General features: G+C 41.7%; 1 protein-coding gene and 1 long non-coding RNA gene across 2 annotated transcripts in view; one reads left to right on the forward strand and one right to left on the reverse strand.

The window, feature by feature from the left end:
• LOC102673486 overlaps positions 1 to 21,883 on the reverse strand; it is an 88,558-nt gene extending 66,675 nt beyond the window's left edge. The window contains exons 1-2 of the mRNA XM_006623881.2: positions 21,371 to 21,883; positions 20,510 to 21,158 (exon numbers count right to left, since the gene is read on the reverse strand). Of these exons, the coding sequence (XP_006623944.2) occupies positions 20,510 to 21,158; positions 21,371 to 21,642 (921 nt within the window). The 5' untranslated portion in view covers positions 21,643 to 21,883. The remainder of the gene's footprint in view (positions 1 to 20,509; positions 21,159 to 21,370) is intronic.
• On the forward strand, positions 19,354 to 20,590 carry LOC116186586. Its single transcript, XR_004151605.1, has 3 exons — positions 19,354 to 19,866; positions 19,969 to 20,032; positions 20,433 to 20,590. It is a non-coding gene; the product is annotated as an uncharacterized LOC116186586 (long non-coding RNA).
• Positions 21,884 to 22,007: the final 124 nt, after the last annotated feature.

Raw genomic sequence — 22,007 nt, forward strand, 5'->3', positions numbered from 1 at the left:
GTTACCTCGAGTTGGTGTTGCTATGCTCGGTTTCTATTAGCCGAAAGGGGAGGGGGTGGTAAGTGATGGAAGTAATTTGAAGAATTGGTTCGTTTGGTGGTGACGGGGGTGAATGGAGTGGCGCGATAACGAGGGCGTTCCCCGGTTAGTGTTTGGGGAAGAATTGAGCATCGGGGAGGGATTAGGAAAGGCACGTGTGGTTCGGGCGATAATTTTTCGATGGAACCAAGGAGTGGAATTAATTTTTCCGAGAACGAATAATGACGAAATTTTTAATCGTGGGGATACTTTTGGTATTAAAATTGTCGAGACGAATTGTTTTATTCGTTTCGGATTTTTTTTTTTTGCGATCTTTGCAGATTATTAAAAACACGAATTTTGAAATTGAAAATTAATGTTAGGTTTTTATCCGGGGAAAGATAATTGTGTGTTTACTAATTGTTTTCATAATGGTTTTATATATAGTTATATTTGTGGGTGTATAATACGTATGTTGGTAATTTTAATTTTGTAAAAGTATGGAATGAATTTTAATTAATAAGTTTTGTATCATGTATACGTTGATAATTTTAATTTTGTAAAAACGTAGAATGAATTTTAATAAGTTTTACATCATTCATTTTGATAATTGGATTACACTTCTTTGTTAATTCTCTTTCGTTTTCTAGTTAAAAAAAAAGAGAGAATAATTAAAAGGAATTTAATAAATTATACCGCAAAGTGACCATTTTGATCGCGTTACAAAGGAAATCGTATTTCAATTTTCGATGTTCTTCATTACGAAATAATGGTTAACCTTCCATTAATGGAGCAAGTAATCTACAAGTAATCTACACTAAAGAAAGTCTTAAATTACCCTGATATTAAAGAACATTTTATTAAAAGAAAAATATAAATTTTTTAATAAAAAAATTAAAATTAAAATTAGCCTGTAATCCATAGTGCAAAAAGGTCAATATTAAAAAGACATATCGTCGATAACAGTGAGACTGACGAGAAATTTCCGCAAAATTAGACAAAGTTGGTCATCGTCTAAAGAAACTTTTTGCAATTGTGCCTGCTATCTACGTATGTGTATGTGTATATGTGAGTGTCGAGGAAGCGTTTCGCAATATCTAGCCGAGAAAAACGAAATTGAGCGCGTCACCGAGGAACAAGGGCGTCGACAGCTGTCCCTCCTGAAGGGAGAGACCGTCGGAGACGTCGTCGTAGCGTGTCAGGTATAATGCAATCTCTCGTCTTATCCGCGTTTCTGCGAGAATACGACGAGTCTAAGTTTATCAGAGAAGCTGCAGCTTCCACGCCCGGGATAAAAGGATTCAAACTGGAACGCTTTTCCGGAGAGCGGAAAACATTTCTCGATGATAAATCGTGTATCGCGTCACGAAAACCTCCATTCGTCCAATTACACCTGGATAATTTTAATTGGGAGAAAGGAAGTACGTGCAATCGAGCAAAATAAACGTGTATACACGCTGAGTTCTCGTATTATTCAAGATTTTAAACAATGGGCTCTGCTCTTCTTTGGAACTTGTTAATTAAATTTATTAGAGAAGCAAAGAAAGTTTATTATAAGGGGAGGATGAATTATTTCACATTGCTCACGGTCAAACTTCCCCAATTGCTCGTGATCTCGATAAATATCCGCGACCTCTTTCGAGATGCATCTGTCTTACCCGCTTCGTTTACTATTTCTTTTTTCTTTTTTAATTATAAATCACGATCGATGTAAAAGGGTTTTATTAAAAGCCTCGTTAATAAGGGTGTACCATTGTTGTATACCCGTAGAGACACGGGTATTAATAAATTAAAATGATCCATGATTGCGTCGATCAAAAATGACATGATCGATAGAAGAATCGGAGTTCCGGTGAAATGGAGCATAATACGAACGATGAGTTAATAAATTTAGATAATTGCCAGGAGTGGCGGTGGCAGGACGCGCGTCAACAAAGGATCGTCAATTTTCGAATGTTGCCCCCGGAATTCGTACAAAATTTTGCCAGTCCAACTCGTATACCACGTAACTGATGTTGCTATAGAATGAAATAAAATTTCTACTTTTAAATTGCATTTCCACGTGAAATTTCTCTTAGAAATGCAGCGAACAAAAAAATGTTCGCGATGCATTTTCGTCGAGATATTCGTTTCTGAGAGCGGAATAACGTTGGATACTTTACTAGGAAAAAAATAAAACGGAGCGAGAAAATTGTCGAAGAAAGAGAAAGAGAGAGAAAGAGAGAAATTGTTAGCATTTCGATAAGAAAGAGATAATCCGGTTGTAACAAGGGTTTACGAATACTGTCGACTAATATATTCAACGTGGTTTACATTAGAGGAAACCACCATAATTCTGTCGCGAGAAATTGTTGAAACAACGTCCTTTTCTTTTCTCCGCAAGATTCGCTAATAAATAACGTCTGAATTAAAATCAAAGCTTATAAATCGTCCAAACTTCCTTTCCACTTGTTACTTAAGGATTTATTTATTTTCACCTTTTACACGAATTTCCTATGTAAATTTCTTATTTCTTCCTTCCTTTTTGCAAATGAAAAAAAGAAAATTCTTTCATTTTCCAATTAAAAGGGAAAAAAATTTTATTTCTCTCGAAAATTTCTTTATAAATTTCTTCAATGATTGTTCAAAAAATTTCTTTAATTTATTTGGAAAATTATTAATCAATCTTTCTTCAATTTCTTCAATTAAGAAAAAAAAACTTCACCTTCTTTTCTTTGCAAATTCTTTAATAACCCTCCGTCTATTTTTCAATTAAACAAGTAAAGTGATTAAAAAGTGATTAAAAGGAATTTGTTATCTCTCGGAAAGCGCGCAATTTTCGAAATCTCGAGGTCCCCTTCCCTCCTCGGATTCACAATGAAACCGGTCGATAAACGGTTCCCGGAATCGCGATAAATTTACGCGGCCGACTTTAGGTCGTAAATACAACTTTAGCGAAAACTTAGCCATCGCAAAAGTTTTCAACCGGGTTCGAGACGAATTGTTCGAAGCCGGCCGACTTACTCGCGCGCGTCGCCAATTAATTGCCGCCGATTATCACCGAGGAACCCTTGCCTCGATTAGTCGCGGATGGAGTGGCACGCGCGGAACTTGGAGGCATTATCTATTTCCACGATTGCAACCCAACAGTTCTTGCAATTCACCAATTTATCGGGAACAAAACCGATCTTTCGTAATTTTACAACGAACCGATTTTTCCATCCACGTTTCACTCGTATCATTAGTTTCGTGATTTGTTACGTAGAAAAAAAAAAAAAAAATTCGATGTTAGCAAGCTTAAATTTTTGTTATTGATATAAATTAACATTTTGCATATTTGAAAAAATATGTTAATATTTTATTCCAAAAATAATCTTAATGACGCGTTACTATATATTTATGACATAGCAAGTTAACTTTTATCATATTTTACGATTCATGGGATATCGTAGGACAGTTAAAACCTGTACGAAAAATTAAATATATGAGAGTCCATCAGATTTTAATTTAATTAATTTAAAATTTAAAATTTTAGCATTTTCGTTGTCACTATTGATTATTAATTTTCGTGAAATTTTGTATCAAATAATCATGCATCATGGAAACAATGATTATCAATTTTATTATCACGTGATATTATCGATTATTGATTTTCGACTGGAATTTTAAATAATCATGCGTATTAAAAAAACACCGATTATTTGTTTATCCGTTTACTTTTATTTATTTATTTTTTTATATTATTTTTCATATTGCGTAAAATTAATATAATCAAACTTGTTATTTCTTTAAATAATAGCGGGCGTGTCGAATAACGCCTCATAGGGACGCGTCATAACAACAATTTCATCTCGTCGTCTTCCGACGAGAGATATTTCCTCCCTGTTCGAATTATTACAACGAGTAAAAACGGAGAAGGAACGGAAAGAGGTAGCCGGATCCAAATATCTCGCGATTATGGCAAAAGTTCAGCGCGGAAACACCTTCGTAGCGGAGTTTTATTTAAGCTTGAAGGTGTTCAAGCCCGTGTTTACAGCGTCCGTGTCGGCGCGAGATTCTCGAAAATAAATGAGGGAAGATGCGAGATCTTGGGAGAAACTTGGGAAAACTTGTGAAAGATTACGCCGAACGCGTTGAGGCGCGTTTGTTTAAAAACGGCGGATAACGATTTTCCAAGAGAGCCGCGTGACTCTGTGTTAATTGGTTGTGAAAAAGCCGATTACCGATTTCGAGAGATAACGAGCGTCACGCGAGCTTGGATCCGTGGCTCGTGATTTCGAAAGAAAGCGACCGTGATTTTGCTCGGGAATGTTGCTCGTTTAGAAATTAAGTCGAAGAAACGAAGAGATGAATTTTAATGTAAATTTTCTTTCTTTTGTTTTGTGCGATAAACGAGCGGAACGTTGTAAAACATCATGGGCGATCATTTAAGATTTAAAATTTAACATTTGAATTTTTCCCATCCAGTTTGTAGATAAGAAGAGTTTCTATTTGTTTTTAATTTTTAATTCTTCCGTTACAGTTCCGTTTTCTAATCATTTCTGAAACACGATCTCTTTTCTCAATAATCATAAATAAATCGCGATTTCTCTCGCCTAATAATATATATAATTATATCTTTAATACAGTGAAATAAATATAATAATATATTTTATATTTATAGACGAGTCGTAAGATCCAGCGAAATATTAAATGAAATCAAAAAAAAAAAAAAAACTAATATAAAATATATTCGTAATTTTCGATGGAAAAAGTACCATTAGTAATTATAAAGATATGTTACAAAAAAAATTTATATTCAAATAATTTCTGTTTTACATTTTTTTTCTGCAAAAAGAGAGAATTAATGTTATTTACACAAAATATGACATTTTCTTGCATCCCAATATTTATAATTACAATGAATTTTTAATATTTTTTTCACCACGATAAACCACAAATCATCTCCATTTGTATTTCCACGTTAAATACCTTAAATAACCGTCGAAAATTTTCGTTGAACAATTTTTCCTATAAATAATCGTAAACAGAAATAACAACAGCGACTCGTAGCTTAAAAAATATTGGTCCATCTTCGATTTACAAACAACAATTTCGATAGATTCCCGACATTTGTTTCGCGATAAAGTGATCCGGCAATTACGTTTCGCCCTTGTGTCTTCTCTCACCGCGATCATCACGACAGATTTTTACTGGAAGTCGTTCGAGAAACGACGATTGCAACCCGATTTCTCCTCTTTCACGACTTCTATAAAGACTTCTCTGCCCAACGGTCGCGCTTCGATCTCCATTTCGATTCACTACGCTCAATGACGATTTTTCCGCCGTGTGAAAATAGGTCGACTCGAGAAAACTTGACACCAGGCATTCGCTGACGTAACCCTTGAAACATGTTTGACCACGCCGCGCAAAACGATTCCAACGTTCACCGATGTTGTCAGAATCGCGATTCGGAATCGATAATTCGACATCGATAAATCCACGTGACACTTTTGCAATTGCGCAGAGAAACTAATTTTTTTTCGAATCACGTGCACGATTCCTTTCGAGTCGATTTGAAACATATTTTCACTTTGTGAGGTAGAACCCTATTCTCCTTGTTTTTTCGTAAGTCTACGTTTAGGATTTCGTTCTAGAATTGTCTATGATCTACCCTCAGATTTTTTTATTTTATTTTCGTTCTCTCATTGATAAACATCGCGGAAAAGATTTATCAGATCTTCCAAGAAAAAAGAAAGAAGACTGATTCGAAGCCTCTTTTTGTACTCCTTTGCTCTCTCATCTCAAATTACATCTTCCTCGTTCGAATTTGAACGTTGATTTTCCACGAAAATGTCGATTTTACTATTTGAAAAAAAATTTATCTTACGTCGGGATACGAAAAATCGGAGCGAAACGCGGATTGATGGGGCGAGGATACGGAATAATCGATGGATCAGACAAAACGAGGAGTCACGTAATAACATCGTTGAAACGATTCGATTTTATTTACGACGTCGTTCAGCGGTCTTCTCACCGGTAAAAATTTTTACTTACATTTTATGCGGGTCGATTTCACCGTGCGATCGACCGCCACGCGAGATCGACTTTATGTAGGACCCAGAGATCGCGAGCCACTTCCTCTCTCTCTCTCTCTCTCTCTTCCCCCTCTTCGAGGCGAAATTTATCTCACCAAGGTTGGTTCTCTACGTAACGAGAGAACTTTGACTTCTAGGATAAAACCACGATTCATTAGAATATTCTCCACAACGTGAATTTTACCCTCCTCGTAAATTTGTTTAATCAACAAAATCAAGATTCAAAACTCGAAGAGTAAAGAAAGGCGCGCTCTCTCTCCCTCCCCTTTTTTTTTCTATCTTTTCCTCGAAGACTTCTTTCTTTCGTTGGAAACTTCGAAATTTACAATTCAAACTGGGTAAGTACGAAGGTAAAGCAGAGTGGTGGGGTGAACGGTTTGAAAATTTGCTCGGCGACGGGCAAAACGTCCCAATCAACCCTCTCCCCTTCCCCCCAAAGCCTGTTTCACGTACGGGAGCCACGTTAAAACGTGGCCGCGTTATCGGAGCAGAGGGATCGCGCGTCCATCCTGGGCTTAATAATCTCTCGTGCGGTGGAAACGGTGCGCCGTTTTCCTGAAGGATTTACACGGTGAAAATTTTCGCGGAAATATCGTTTTCGAACGTGGTTCCATTGTGCTCTCTACGCGGATTAATGAACAAATGTTTTTCTTTTAAATAAAATTCTCTCGCGCGAGAAGAAACGCGTTCTCATCAATCGATGTGCTTGTCTCGATTCGGTTTTCGGTGTTCCTTTTTACCACGAATTACCACGAAAATAAGGGGGAGGAAAATTGAAAACTGGAGGAGCGGTTGAACAGTTGTCCTCGAAACGTCGAGGGCAAGTAAAGTTGAGAGCAGCGGAATTAACGTAGCGGAGGCTCGAGACATTAGGTCAGCAGTTGTCAAAGCTAAGGATGGTAATGGGAGTGTAAGCAATGCTGAGGGCAGACTTGAGGGCAGACTGGAGACTTTACCGGCGAGAGACCGGGGCTAGAGCCGCTATTGCGGAGCAGTTGGCTACGTCAAAGCTAGGGATGGGAAAAATAATGACGAAAGCCCGGGGGAGGGGGTAAGACGGACGAGAAGACAAAGCTAATGGCTAAGTGAAGAAACTGGGGAGAAGGAAAGGCTCGAGACTTCAAATCTTCTACTACCCATTCATTCTCTGAAAGCGGACCTAAACGGCAGCGAAACCAGCGAGGGCTCGAGATTTTCAAGATTTTTGAGCGGTTGTTCAACGTTGTAATACCAAAAAAAGAAGAAAAAGCCGGGAGGAGAACAACTTAAAGGTAACGAAAACTAACAAAATTGGAGAACTGGAGGATTTCAGCATTTGCTTCGTCGAGAGCAAAGAGCAAGACCAAGAGAAATTAATGGAAATGGAGGAGACTTTTAGGTAAGACATTTTGGCTGCGCTGAGAGCAAAGTTAAGGTCAAGCGAAATTAAATGGAATGGAAAATTGAGATTTTAAACCTCGTCAAACGCATTATTGCACTTTATCCTGTTCACAATTAAACGACGGCGGTTGTACGATTAAAAATAGAATTATAGGTGTTTAGAGCGACTGTTTACAGCTATTTGCTCCTCCATTGCTCCTCTGAGTCTTTGTCCTCAAATTTCATGGGACCTGTTAGAGCGAAACGAACGAGAATTTATCACCCCTCGGAGACGAGTGGGCGGTTAAAATGCGACCGGAAAATATTTCACCGTCCGAAACCAGCGTCTGCAACCACCGCTAATGCTGATAAAATGAACGTCACCAACGCCCCCCCTCTTTCATATTTGATAGAAGATAATAACGCGCGGTACTCGCGGCGTTATTAGAGGGGACCGGACCGGCAAGAAAACGGCGCAAAATCGTCGGTGAATAATTAACAAGGAACGGCCGGCTAACGAGAAACTTGGACAGAGAAAATTGCGCGCCGCTCGTCCCTCCTCGGCAAACGCCCCGAAATTCTCTCGCCAATTGCACCCTGGTGCATAATGCACAGTGCGGGCAGTTGTTGGAATCCGCCTGTTTACCCATCCTCGAAATATCGTCGTATATATTCGAAACTGCTGCTATTTTCACCTTTAATTTCGCTCGATGAAGAGTTAAAAGGAATATCTGCAAATACATTTATTTAGAAAGTTTATCGCGAATACGATCGGTTTAAGGTTATCGAGTTTGATAAATAACGTCGGGCGTAAACCGGACAGGCTCTTACGTGTCTTATCCCACCACCATGTGCGAGAGAAACCCTCCCCCCATTCCGCTTAAATCCGGCCGTATGGGAAGTCGTAAATTTCACGAGTGGACGGCGAAAGAGATGAAAATTAAACTTCGATACTTTCTATTCCACGAATTTCGTTCAGATCTGGCCGGTTTCGCACTCGAGCGGAGCTGAGCGAACTAGAATTCCATTTTGATTTTTTCTACGCAAAAAATATTCGTACGGGGACAACAACTAGGAAAATCGATCCAAAAATTTAATTTTGCGCGGAAAACAATCCGAAATGGCGGTGCCCCGCTTGGCAAATTAAACAGTTTCCGAGTTAGTCGAAAAGTCGGAGCAAGATTCGAAAACATCTCCCCGAATCGGGAGAAAAACAGAACGAAAGTTGTTTACTCGTGCGATACGAGGGATAATCCACACGAAGGACGGAATTTTTGTTTGTCTCGTAGGAAATAAGCTTCTCTGCTCTCCATTCGAGAGAAATACTCGAGGAGGATCTGTCCGCCCTCGACGGAGGTGTAGGCGTGTTCGTGTGTAGGACGAACAGAGGATATATTTTCAGGAAGCACGGTTGCACCGAGGCCCGACCGAGCGGCGTAATTATTCCGCCTATGAGTCGAGAGCACGAGGAAAATATGGAAGGTGACGAGAGCCGCCTAACTTTCGAATCGCCCAACTTGTTTGGATCGAAGGAGGGGGGACCAAGAGAGAGAGAGAGAGAGAAACGTTCGAAACGCGCAAAATGGACGGAAGGATGAAGGGAAGGAGGACGAGACGCGATTTCGCGTTCGAGTTTCACAGAAAGGAAGCCACGGAACGCGTAACACGATCATCGACAGAGACTGGCTTTTTCAACCTGGCGTTTCACTTTCAAATACCAGGGATTCCTGAATCGCGCGATACAGATAGCGACGATATTTTTCGATCGCGGAACACTTTCAACGGTTAAAAGGTGGAGAAAAGATTGAACGTACGAGTATTATTTAGGTCGAAATTTCACCAAATTATCGGGAAAAGAGACTCGAATCGCACTCGAAATCACGTATATCACTCGTCGATTCTCTCGCACACAAGAAGAAGAATCGGAAGAGCAGCGCACAAACGACACAAGCACAACACGGAACGAAAGTCGACCATTCGCCTCGAGCGAACAATCCACTCCTTCTTTCACCGCGAAACACTGAATGCACTTGGAAGATATATCCACGGAATTAATCCACGGGAGTCACGGTGAAAGAGCAACGCGCAATCGCGAACCGGCCTTGAAGGAACTCGCTCGGACGATCGGCCGCAAACTTTTCGAAACTCGGCGAAACTCGGCGATATCCAGGAATTGGAGGCACGGTCGAAAATAAGCGCGATTCCTGCGCGATTATCGCGGGAGAAAGAGGCCGATTCCGATTCGATGGACGATACCGAGCAGCCTCCTCCGCTCCTCCAACGTCCGTCTCCAACGAACGTTGTCCAACGCCTCTCTCTCTTCGCCGGCGACTCGCAGCACGCTGCCCCGATCACAATCTATTTACGAGTAAAAGCACTCGCGTCGCATGCCAACGGTTGGCGAGAACTGGCGTGTGCCGCGGCACACGAGCACCGGAGGGACAAGTTTTCGCCGCGCACGTGTACCGAATGCGAGACGATGACACATACTCGATGAATCATACCGAGTTTTGCCATTTGACGCCCCTCCGTCCGTCCCTCCTTCCAAGGAATTCGAGTTTTTCCAGAAGGAAAAGAATTCCTTTGGGAGAACGTGCGTCCTCTCGCGAAATCGTTAACACGATTCTTCTCTCTCTCTCTCTCTCTCTCTCTGTCTTTTCTCGAATCAACGAGTCGATTTATCCCCTCGTGAGTAAGATTTTCATCTCTGCTCAGTTTAAAGATGCAGATAATTCAATTAAAATTTGGTATCTTTTAAGAGAAAGAGATTTTTTTCTGAATTCTATCATGAAATCGTGATTAATCGTGAATCTGATCACTGCTATTTTTGTGTGTCGAATTCCAAGAATATTGTATTATCGAAATCGAATGATGCGAGAATAAATTGGAATTATTTAGTCGTATTATTTCGAAGAAGAGAGGAGTCGAATTAGTCAGTTATATTCTTCGAAAGTGGCGTAGTTAAAATTAAATCTCGTTTGATAGCTCAATACTTCACCGAGTATCGGTTAACTAAATATTCGAACGAAAGAGATTCTTGAAAAATCGTTTTCAGAGAACACCGATTTACACCGACTCTCGCCCTATCATCTATCTTCTTCAACACTTGTATCGAATATCCAATAATATGAGAAAAAAGGAAAGGAAAATAAAGCCAAAAAACACTTTTAAACGAAAGCACAAAGTAGTATCTCTTCCCGAACACGAATTATTCCCGACCACGAGCGAGCGCACTTACGAAAATTCCACTCCGTCCCATCATACGATACTCGAAATAAACCGAATTCTCGCGTTTCACAAGCGAAGAATTCCTCGCGACGAAATTCGACCGAGATGATATCCTTGTACAAACGTTCGATCGATATTCCTTATCAAACAGATAACACGACGTATTATCACCGGTCGTAAGAATCTCTCTCTCTTTCTCTCTCTCTCCAGAGTGCAGCGCGAAACCTCTTCAACCTCTTCGAAGTTCACCGGCCCGGGTGAAGACGTGGGCGAATCGAGCGGCCTACTACCCACTTTAGACGCGGTCTCTCGCCGACCTAGGCCAACCTCTCTGCCTCTCTGCGAGAGGAGGAAAAGCGGCAGTGGTGCACACGCACCTCGAAATACTGGAGGACGATTTGTACGCGTCGACCGTCCGCCGACCGTGCGCAAAATGTTTGAACGACGTCCAACCGTCGGTGAAATATCGAGAGTACCTTCGATACGAGGGGACGAGTTAACGAGGGTTTGGAATTTTCGGGTGAACGGTCGCCAGGATTTGCCGAGATTTATGGTACACGCGGTGCTCTCTCTCTCTCTCTCTCTCTCTCTCTCTGCGTGTTTAGATTTTAACGTCGATCGAGAGTCGGTTCGAGTGGTTGATTGATAACGTTCTTATTTTGAAAGGAGTTTGTTATTGGAAACGATGTGAAGTGATGTGGGGAGAGTGGTGTGTTTTTGGAAAAAAACAGCGATTGAAGATTTTTATCGAGATTCGATGCGTGTTTTTTGAAAGTTTTTTTTGAAAGTGTTTTTTTTTTAATATTGGAAAATAAAAAAAAAGATTCTAGGTTATTCAGAATAGATGTTGGATGCTTATATATGATACGAGAGATTAATTTGTCCGGGTTAATGTAAAATTTATTATTGTATAGTCACGTTATTCCTTCAATTCTTGTGTCTTATAAATCGAAAGGGATGGGGGATAATCGAGAGATGAAGTGTATATGGAACGAAACTTGAACGAGGAATAATCACGACTGTCCAGCGTTTAAAAGGATGACGAGGAACGAGATGTCGATATCAATCACATAAAAATCGTGAATTTTTATAAAGAATGATGGACACGCACGGATCACAGTTCAATTCATATTTTACGGATTTACAGAAATCGAGAATTCTTGCAACGAGTCGCTATATCACGGTGGATTAACGTTTCATTTTTTATCGATATATTGCAGAAAAAGTATTTAATCACATAAGATAATCACATTGATCCAATGTTCTATTTAAATCTGACGATTTTTAAAAGAAATTCTGCAAATCGAACGCGTTTCATTCAATCCTCATCCCAAACGGTATTCCGTAAATTTATCTTGACGCGTCTTCGCGACGTTTACACATCTCCCGCCGGAAGTTCCGTTATTGACGGAGATGGTAAGCGTTCCCTTCCCTCTTTCCCTCCTTCCATTTTCCTCCGCTTATTCTCTTTTTTCAGAGAAAGAGAGAGTAAACAGTAATAACGAGCCACCACGTGTACTCAGAGTGGTCTTTTTGCCACGACTTGGCAATGGACACCGGTCCCAACGCGAATACGAAGACGTTTCTATTTTCGAAATTCGTCGCCACTTTTACTTAAATCCCGCTCTTTTCGATATAAGATTATCGAGAATATTCATTATCATTCGTGCTTTCTTCGTGGAAAAAAAAAGTGTTAATCGAGAGATCGAGCGTGATTCCAAAATGAAACGGAAATTAAACCAAGTCTAATAATTTTACGTTTCGATTTTGTCGTTAAAACCGATAAAGAATCGAAACAAGATTTCGTTACTTTTTTGATTTCCGGACGATACGAAGCGCGGAATTGATACGGGAAATTTAAATAATTTTACGAAGTGAATTTAAAGCGCGAGTTAAGTGTATTAAGTGAGATTACAATGTTGAAACTGCGTTATCTTAGCGCAATTTTTAAAGACCGGTGGAACATGATATCCAGGCTCGCTTCCGTGAACTATTAAACAAGAATACGCGAGACGGCGGGAGCACCGTCTAGTTCTATTAAAAGCGACATTTTACAGCGGGCCACGTGATTCACAATGCTCCCGGAAATAAAGGTGATATGCAAATGCGGGAATAGCGTAGTTATTCTCGCGCACGGCCGCGCCCCTTCCTTCCTCCCCCTCTTTGCCACTCCTCGTCTGCCCCGCGATAAATACTTCCGCGAATCCCGCGAGAAAGTTCGACGTGTCCTCGTATCGACACCAGAAATTGAACATTTTCGAATAAACCTCGATCGATCATTTTTTTTTTTTTAAAGCGTCTTATACGAATATACATTTGAATCGATTAATTTGCAATTCGTTCGTAAACAATCGACGATAATTTTACGAATTGTAATTTAAAAATTGAAGGAAAGATTAATTTCACTTTTTTTGCGCGTAATTTAAATTCAATGTCGAGTATTTAAGCATCGTAACGTATTCTCTCTCTCTCTCTCTCTCTCGAGAGAGAGAGAGAGATTCTTAAAATGGATAAAGGTTGTAATTGTCGTTCTCAATTCAAGCGAGACGAGAAGATTCTACTCTCGACACGGACAAGATGGTTCACTCTTGGACGTGAAACGCTTGTAAAAATTTCCCGCCGGACAACTTGCTCGTTTCCTTCGTCAGCTTCAGTGTTTGAATCTTCCAGCCGCTTCCAATTTCCGTGAAAGTATCCGGTTGTTGTTGGAGAGATACGAGCACGGTAGAGCCTCGAAAATCCGCAAAACTTCTGTTTCAGAGCGGCGGAACAGACTTTATTGGGCCAGATGCGCATCACCAAGAATTCGGGAAACAAGTGTCTTTACTCGATGTGACGCGTGCCTCGGAGATTTACCTTCCGGTGAGAACGCGTTTCCTCCTCCTGTCCGTGTTCATAATATTTCGAGATCGCAGGGTTGTTAGAAATTTTCGAGAAGAATCTTCATTTTTCATCATTGAATCAATGGTTCGTTGGAAAGAGGGAGGGAGAAACCTGGTTGCAGTGGCGCGTGCAATGTTGAGGGATGGAGAGGGGCGGTTTTGAATTTCGTTAACGACATCGATAGGCCGCCTCTCTAATCGACATCCTTTGACCTCGTATTTATGCAAATGAACCGTGAGGAAGGCTTCGAAGCGGGAGAAAATTATCGACGGCTTCGTTTCCGCCGCTGGGAAATTATCTTGACCGCTGGACCATCGCTGGGTTCGATGAACGCAATTTTCCCGAACGATCGTTCAACCGTCATCCTTCTTCCTTCCTATTAATCTTCAACTCGTTAAACGGAAACTGCAAACCTATAACTCCCGTTTAAAAAATATTCTTCAAAATATTTTTCCAAAATTCGTGAAAACGATTTTTGATCTAAAATTGTTCACGTTCGAGAATAAAATCCAATCCCTTCTCGAAATTCGAATTTTAAAGGGTTAGAAGAACAAAACATTCTCGGCTCTTTATATTATTCCCCTCCCTCCCCTACGAATCAAAAGGATTTAATAACTTAATAACGATCGTATAGTAGAATAATCGTAGAATCGTCGGGGACAACAGTTTATTGTTTCGAACAGGTTTCGTTCGCGTCAGCGCGTTCATCGGCCGATTGTCCGCCTCGATGCGCGTCGTTCACGGCGCTCGCTCGTTTGCGAGATGCTCGTTACGAAATTGTACGCGATAATATCGAGGCGGAGGCTGGAAATCGGTCGAAACGCTACACGGTTTCTCGCGTAGCATGCGCGCGCGTTTCCAATTAAGCGTAGATCAATTTTGATGCTGCAAGCTACGTAATTGATATAACGGCCCGGGTTAGTGTGTATATATATATATATGTATCGCGTCGGCCATTCGTACTTATCGGCCGCTGCCAATCACCACTTTCATCCGATTTCTGTCACCTGTCCGATTTTCCATCCGCTCCAATTGCCGGAGATCTTTCTGCGTTCGTGCTCCTCCGATATTTCGATCGATAATTCGATAATTCTATCGCGATTTCCTTTCTCTCTCTTTCTCTCTCTCTGTCCTCCCGTCGGAGGAATTTATCAATCGATGTGGGACGAATGCAGTATTTTTTTTTCCCTCCCCAATATTTGACGTATTATAAATATTTGTAGCGCGTATCTTTTTTGAATTAAGCCAGGTTCGCGTGTCGAAATTTTTTTTTTCCTCTGTGTGAATGTATATATGTATTCGATAAATATCGACGATTGCGCGTTTATAAAAATGGGAACGAGGGGGAGGAAGAGGGAAGTCTCATTCACCGCGACCGATTTAATTGTAAATTCAATCAACCGCTTGCGCTTGAAATTGGAATTAAAATTGATAAGCTTCTTTCTTCCCTTCGAGCGCGACAACAAGGGAGTCGACGATTGAAACGTGAATGTTTTTAAAAAAAAAAAAAAAAAAGGAGATTTTTCCAGGAGAAGGGAAAACGCTTTATCTCGTTGACCGTGTTATGAAAAGTAATTATAACGAAGTGAACGATTCCTCGGCCCCAGGAATCGAACGTTGTTTTCCTTGTATGGAAAACACCTTTGTTTCCATATATCGAGCGATGAAACGATCGATAAAGGGGGAGGGGGGGGGGTGCTATCTATGATCATTATCGGTGCAATCGTTGCGCCCCTCTGTCGCCTACGGTACGGAGAGATTACCTGTTCAAACAACAGGTGGTTCTGAAAACGGCAATTAATCGAAGAAGACTGCAATTTATGTCCGTCGAACGCCCCTCCCCTCCTTTCCTCTTACTTGTCTTTGTGAAAGAGAAAGAGAGCAACGGGGAAAATTAATAATCAGATCTCCGATAATTCACTATCTTCGGATCCTGTCTTTTTAGATAGAAAGATGAGCGATCGATCTTTCGAAGATCTTGAAGATCTTCCAACGTCCAAGATTATAAAAAAGATATGATGCATTTATGAAAGAAAGTGATGAAAGAATAAGTGAATCAGGGATCGTTAATTTTTTATAAACAATTCTTACGTTAAAATTTTATATTTAACCATCGTTTCTTCTGCATTTCCAATTTCCGTTTCATCGAAGATTCTTCTTCTACTTAAGAAGATACATTTTGTAATTTTTACATCAACATTTGTCTGCATCCATGACTCATTGACGTATCATATTGCTTCTTAGAAAGATGGAAAATCGTTAAAAATAGAATTTCTCGATCGTCAAATCCATCGATTAATCCATCACTCGAGATACGTTCTCTATAAGATATTCCTCTTAAGAGAGAAGCAAGTATTCAAAATAACGCGTGTCGATTCGATGACAGAGAATAAATCTGTCAACGAAGGGGAACGAAACGCGTTTCCTTTGAAATCCGTGAAAGAGGGGGAGGGAGAGGGGCCTGGCAAAATAGGGGAAAATTCTCAAACGTATCGGAAGAGAGTTGCGGGAAACCGCGGTGAATCGATGTGCCCCGGCGAAATCGAGTTATACACGGTGAAAACACGAGTCGTTTGCCGGCAAACAACCGGCGCGACAATTGAAATTCCAAAGTGGTGGATCGTATTGCACGCGTATTTCCGCTCCCCTATCTAGACGGAGGAAATCGTATCCATCTATCCGCGAAAATCCTATGAGAAACGAGTGGATAAAAACTCGATCCTCGCGCGTCTAATTTTCAAGCGTCTCTCGTGACGAGTTAAAGGAAACGTGACTACATGATGACGAAACGTTCAAGAGACTCTTCGATCCCTTCTTAAAGTAATGATGGAAATTCCATTCTGCTCTCTTTTTCTCTTTTCCCTCTCCAAACATCTAACCATCGAGGTCTGCAACTTGTCTTCTGAAAGGATTGGTTTCCGAAAGTCATCGAAATTTTTATCAACAGAATAAATTTTAAAATTTCCTATAAATATAAATCTACAAACATTTGTATTTCTGATCCTTTTTACAAATAATAAAGAGAATTCACACAGAAGATTTTTTTTTTTCAACGCATAGGAGATGCACAAAATAAAAAGATAAGAAGAGGAAGAAAGAGAGAGGGTATGTTACATCTTCTCGATCGATGAAGGAATCCAAAACGGGGAAAGAAATTTGAATTGCCAAAATCAAAGTTGATAGATAATTCGGTGTGTAATTCGTCATCGGGAATTCGCGAGGCCGATTCGAGAGGATTTCCCGCAAGAACATTATCATTTTAGCCGACGGAGATTGCGGCTCGATTATCGATTCGAAGTGGCTCTCGTCAAGTAATCAACCGTCGGCTGCTCTTTCGTTTACACTTCCTGTCACCGTTTCCGATCAATCGCTCTAACGAAACGTAAATTCTCCTTTCGTTCCTCTTGCACGGAATTTTATTGACAATGGAAAATATATCTTTCACACAAACTATGTATTTCGAATTATTATAATAAATAACGATGATAACGAATAAGGAATAATGCACAATTGAATTGAATAGAAAATGAATGGCATACGAACGAGTAAATAATAATTGATTTTTTCCCTCCAAAAGTGTAATTAACAAGCCTCGATAACCAAAATACAATTTTAACCATACATTTTACGAATCTTTCACGCGGTTCGCAAAGAATAATGAGAAAAATAAACGAACGAACGAACGACTGAACGCAAGAAACGTAATCGCCAACTAATTAAGGAGGGAAAGAAAAACAAAGAATCCTTTCGTTAAAGTATCCCTCCGAATTGAACCGAGCAAAGCGTTCATAATTATTCCGCGAGTACGGTACAGTTTTAGAAGCGCGAAAGTGCGAAACGGGAGAGTTGGAAAAAACGTGGCGGAACGCGGCGCGATAATTAGTCGGGTATTTCGAGCGAAACTGGTATTCGAATGATAAATGGATTTTAATCAAACGCGTTCCTTCAACCAGTCAGTCCATCACGTCCAAGGGAGGTGCTTTCCACCTGTCGTACCAGCGCATCGTTCACCGGGCTAATTAATGCACACGATCTCGCGAACTCCTCGTTTCTCGTGCGAGGAGGAACAGGGTTGATCGTCTCCTCCTCCTGCTCCTCCTCCTCCACTCCTCAATCGAGCAAGTTTTACTGGAGGAGGATATGTTAACGAGGGAGGATCGAGCACATTTGTCTCTCCGCTTGTTTCGTTGCAAGCGAGTGGAAACCAACCCCCTCCTCATTTGTTGCAAAGAAAGCAACCAAGCCCTGGAGGGTGTGGAGCGAAACTTGGATGGTTGGCGACCATAGTAATACACTTTTAACTGCGTCGTTTGCTTTGTACGAGCATCGCGCAAAAGAACAATGCTCCTCTACCCGCGCTACTCAACAAGGAGGGGAAATATGCGAAACGTTAACAACAGGGAGGGAACAATAACGCAAACTGTACGTATAAAGTAGCTGTTTGGATTGGTCTTTTGGTAAGTTTTGTTTAAATTTGGTTCGTTCGGAGAGAGAAACTTTTCATTGGAAGAATTTTTTTTACGCGATTGATTAAGGATTAATTGGATACGTTTGGTGAAAAAAGGGAATGAATTTTGGAAATTTTGTTTCAGGATTTAAAAAATAATTTTTCATTCGATCTTCCGGACGAAAAACGAAATCGAGTCGATTCGTTCTTCGAGGGTCGTCTTCGAGAAAATGATTTTTCAATTTTAAGCCGATTAATAGAGTTAATTCAATTTTAATTCGATAATAATATGTTTATTTCTGAATATTTTACCGAAAATTTGGAAAGGAGACACGGAGAAATCGATTGCCTTAGAAAACTCTTGCGAATGTTTGAATAAATATTTTTCGTCATCAAGAAACGGACAACGAAATTATACGAAATTTGTGAAATTTATACAAAATAACAACGGAGAAAAATTTCTTTAAAATTCACTGTTTCAACTCTTGGAAAATTAAAGAGAGAAACTAGATACAAGTTTGCGGAAATGATTCTCGAGCCGCGACCTTCGAAAGAGTAGCGCGTGTCTCTCATTCAAAGTGTTAATTACGTTTCCCTATCCTTCGATCCAACGAATCGCGCATAACATTCAACATTCTATTACATTATTCTTGATATTCGTAGAAGAACAAGCTTCGTTGCTTTATTGCGCGTTATTAAAATAGCATCGACGAAGGGGACGTTGTTTTTTATTTATTTCGAGGGGGATGCACGAGCCAGAAATATCTCTCCGAGCGGGGAGATGCCCTCGCGAAATTTTAAACTCGTTGAAAGTGGAGCAAAGGCGACGACGACTCGAGGACGATCCTCGAAGAACGAATCGACTCGATTTCGCTTCCCGTTCGCGGAAGATCAACGAAAGATCGACTCTCGAAACGAAACGGGTTATATTACGAGATTGACGCGTTAACTTCGAACCTTTGAAACCTTCATTCGAAATCAATGTAATAGAAAAAGAAACGTACATCAGAAGGAGATCCTCGAAACAGAAAAATATGTCCAACACTTGCGCTCACTTCGCTCCACGTGACACAACGTTTATCCGAAAATGAATCACATAGAAATATTACGCAGAAAGGTTCGAGTCTCGATACGATAGTCCTTCGCCCGTTTTCCACGGCGTTAATTAATAATAATATCGTGGCGTTCGATGGTCAAACCGCATTCGTAAAATGGCGCGCGTCCGGCACGGATTACCGCGACCCGATTAATTGATCGTCCTCGTGCATCGTAATTGGGCAAAAAGATCGAGAGATCAACTCGATTCTCTTGCGACTTATATATTTCCATTTAACAAGGATACAGTAATTGGAGTAATTGGTCTCAATGGAGAGGAAAAAAAAAAAAAAAGAGCGGATAATTAGATACGTTTCTTTCGCAAGTATTCTCGAAACCAAGTGTAAACGTATAAACGATGGAGAGGAGGAGGGAAAAAATTCACTGTTCGAAAGAGACGAGTATCTACTACTTCTCTGACTCGTATTTAAACGATTACGTACTCTTGGAATAACCGTGATGGCAAGTGTAATTAGAATGGGAAGGCGAAGTGCAAGGAAGGGGAAAAATGGAAAGGAAAAAAAAAAAAAAAAATAGAGAGAAAGTGCACCACCTTCGGTTAAAATTCATGCGAGGCGATAATTCGAGGCAACAGGTTGGCAGCATTGATTTTTCAACCGCAGCCGTCGAAGCTCGTTGGTTTCGGGGTCATTCTCGCCTCTGACTCGAGGTGACAGCTGGTCCACATTTCAACCCGAATCGAGGACGTTCCAATGAGCAGCAAATTATCGGCTTTCTCGGCGTTAAACGGTTACTGCGTATATAATAATCGTTGTGACGGTGAGTATCGAGTTTGTCGAAATAATTTTGGACGAGATGTAAATAATAAAAAAAGAGAAAAGATTGGTTTTAACCAGATATCTTCTTTTTTCTCCGCAACAGCAACCGAATCACGATTCTGGAATGGCGGACGCGTGGGCATCGGAGACGATTGTCGCCCATTATGGTAAGTAGATCTTATTGAGATCAGTTTCCAGCTCCGTTTCGCGCAATTGATTAGACGAGCGGATCACGCGATTAAACGAGCCCGTTCGCAATTTCTTCGTCGAACGATCTGTGCAACGAGAATTTTCGATTCCTTCGTTGTAAAAACGGAATATTTTAACAATCGCGCGATGCGAAAATTTTTCGCTTTCCAACGACTAGCGTAACATGTTTATCGATCGACGATTCGTTCTGTTCTAACGCGTAATAACAACACGCGTATAATAACGTATATAAGAACGCGACAAATGCGAAATGTAAATAGAAACGTAAATGTCGTCGTACGAGTAACGAAACGTATACGAAAATAAACACGATACGCGATTCTCTCCTCGAAATTATAAACACGGAACGGAACACAGCCGTTAGTTCGTCTACGCAGTACGGCGGCACAACATCGAGAGACAACATCGAGAGAGGAGTCACAGAGAAAACTCACCAGAAACTCGCCGCTGCCGAGGCTCTGCTGCGATCCGTCCGGCGTCACGGCAAGATCGGCGACGATCGACGTTGAGAAGCTTCTCCTCGTCTGATGGTGGCACTTGTGCGGCCCGTTCATCCTCTGAGTCGCGTAAGTGGACACAACGTTGCTCTCGTTCAACTTGGACGTCCATATCTCCTCCTCCCTTTGAGGCGATTGACCGATGGTCCGATGCTTGGTGAACCTCGAGATCCTCTCGGTCTTCACCCAGTCGTGATTAGGCCGCGGTTGTCGGGTGATCGTCTGCAGGGACTTCATCGCGTTGAATCTCGAGAAACCGTCCTCCATGGCCGCTGCCCACAGGTGATCGGGCAGATCCTTGGACCCTCGCCGAGTTTCCACCGACTGTCTGTCCGAGGAGGAGCCTAGGCCGGACGTGGTCGGTGTGTTGGGGAAGAATCTTCGATAGGTGTCCTTCGAGTCCTCGATGTCGGTCGAGTAGAAGTCGGCGTCGCGCGATTCCAAGGATCGATTGTTCTCGTGGAGGTTGAGCGACGATCCGATACCCGTCGACGTGGTCGAGGTGCGGAAGAACTTTGCCTCGTTCGCGGACGTCCATATCTCGTCGGTGATGGACGAGTCGATTCCGGTCGAGGTGGTTGGAGTTCTGGGTATCAGATGGTATTTCGAATTTCCGTGTTTCGTGACGCTCGGCCGCGATACTCGGCGACGAAACGAAAAATAGAAATGGAAACTCGACTCTCTGCTTTTTAGTTTCGTCGTTTTCACTATTGTGTTATCGTTATCGTTATCGTTATTATTATTATTATTATTGTACGAAACGTTTTCGCGAGATAATCTCGGGAGGGGAATGTCTACCTGTAAGAGAGGTTCCTCTCCTTCCACAGCTCTTCGGGGTTGGTGGTCGTGTGGCCCGTGGCGGTATTGGCGAGCGTGGTGTGATGATTGGCGTAGGAACATCTTTGGGGGAAGCCCATACCCTCGTCGAGGCCGGCCGCCCAGAGTGACTCGAGGGGCAGATCTTGGGTGCCGACCGAGGTCCCCATACCCCTGCTGCTCCCCGTCCCCGACCCGTGCTTCCCCCCATTCGAGGGGAACACTCTCTCGGCGCCCTGAAGGACGCAGCACATGCTCGTGCCACTTCCGCCACCGCCGCCGACCGCGCCTCCGCCCTCCTCCGCCTCCGACCCCCTGGAACCTGAGCTTTGCAGGCAACCTATTGTGACCGAGCTTTTAAGCTGCTCGCAGGCCTCCACCCCTTTTTCACGGGGCTGACGACCTTTCCCTCCGTTACCCTCCGCCCCCACTCCCTCCGCACTCTGGCCTTGCCAGCCTCGTTCTCCTCAGGGTCGACCCTTCATCCTTTCCTCTCCCTTCCTCGTCCCCTTCCTTTGTCTTTTCCGCTCTTTCTCCCTTTCCCCCTCCACCCCCTCCCCTTTGATTCTTCGTTCGTCTAATGGATGAAACGACCCGCTACCCTCCTTCTATTCTCTCT

Source organism: Apis dorsata, unplaced genomic scaffold, assembly GCF_000469605.1.
Source record: "Apis dorsata unplaced genomic scaffold, Apis dorsata 1.3 scaffold_964, whole genome shotgun sequence".
NCBI lineage: Eukaryota > Metazoa > Arthropoda > Insecta > Hymenoptera > Apidae > Apis > Apis dorsata.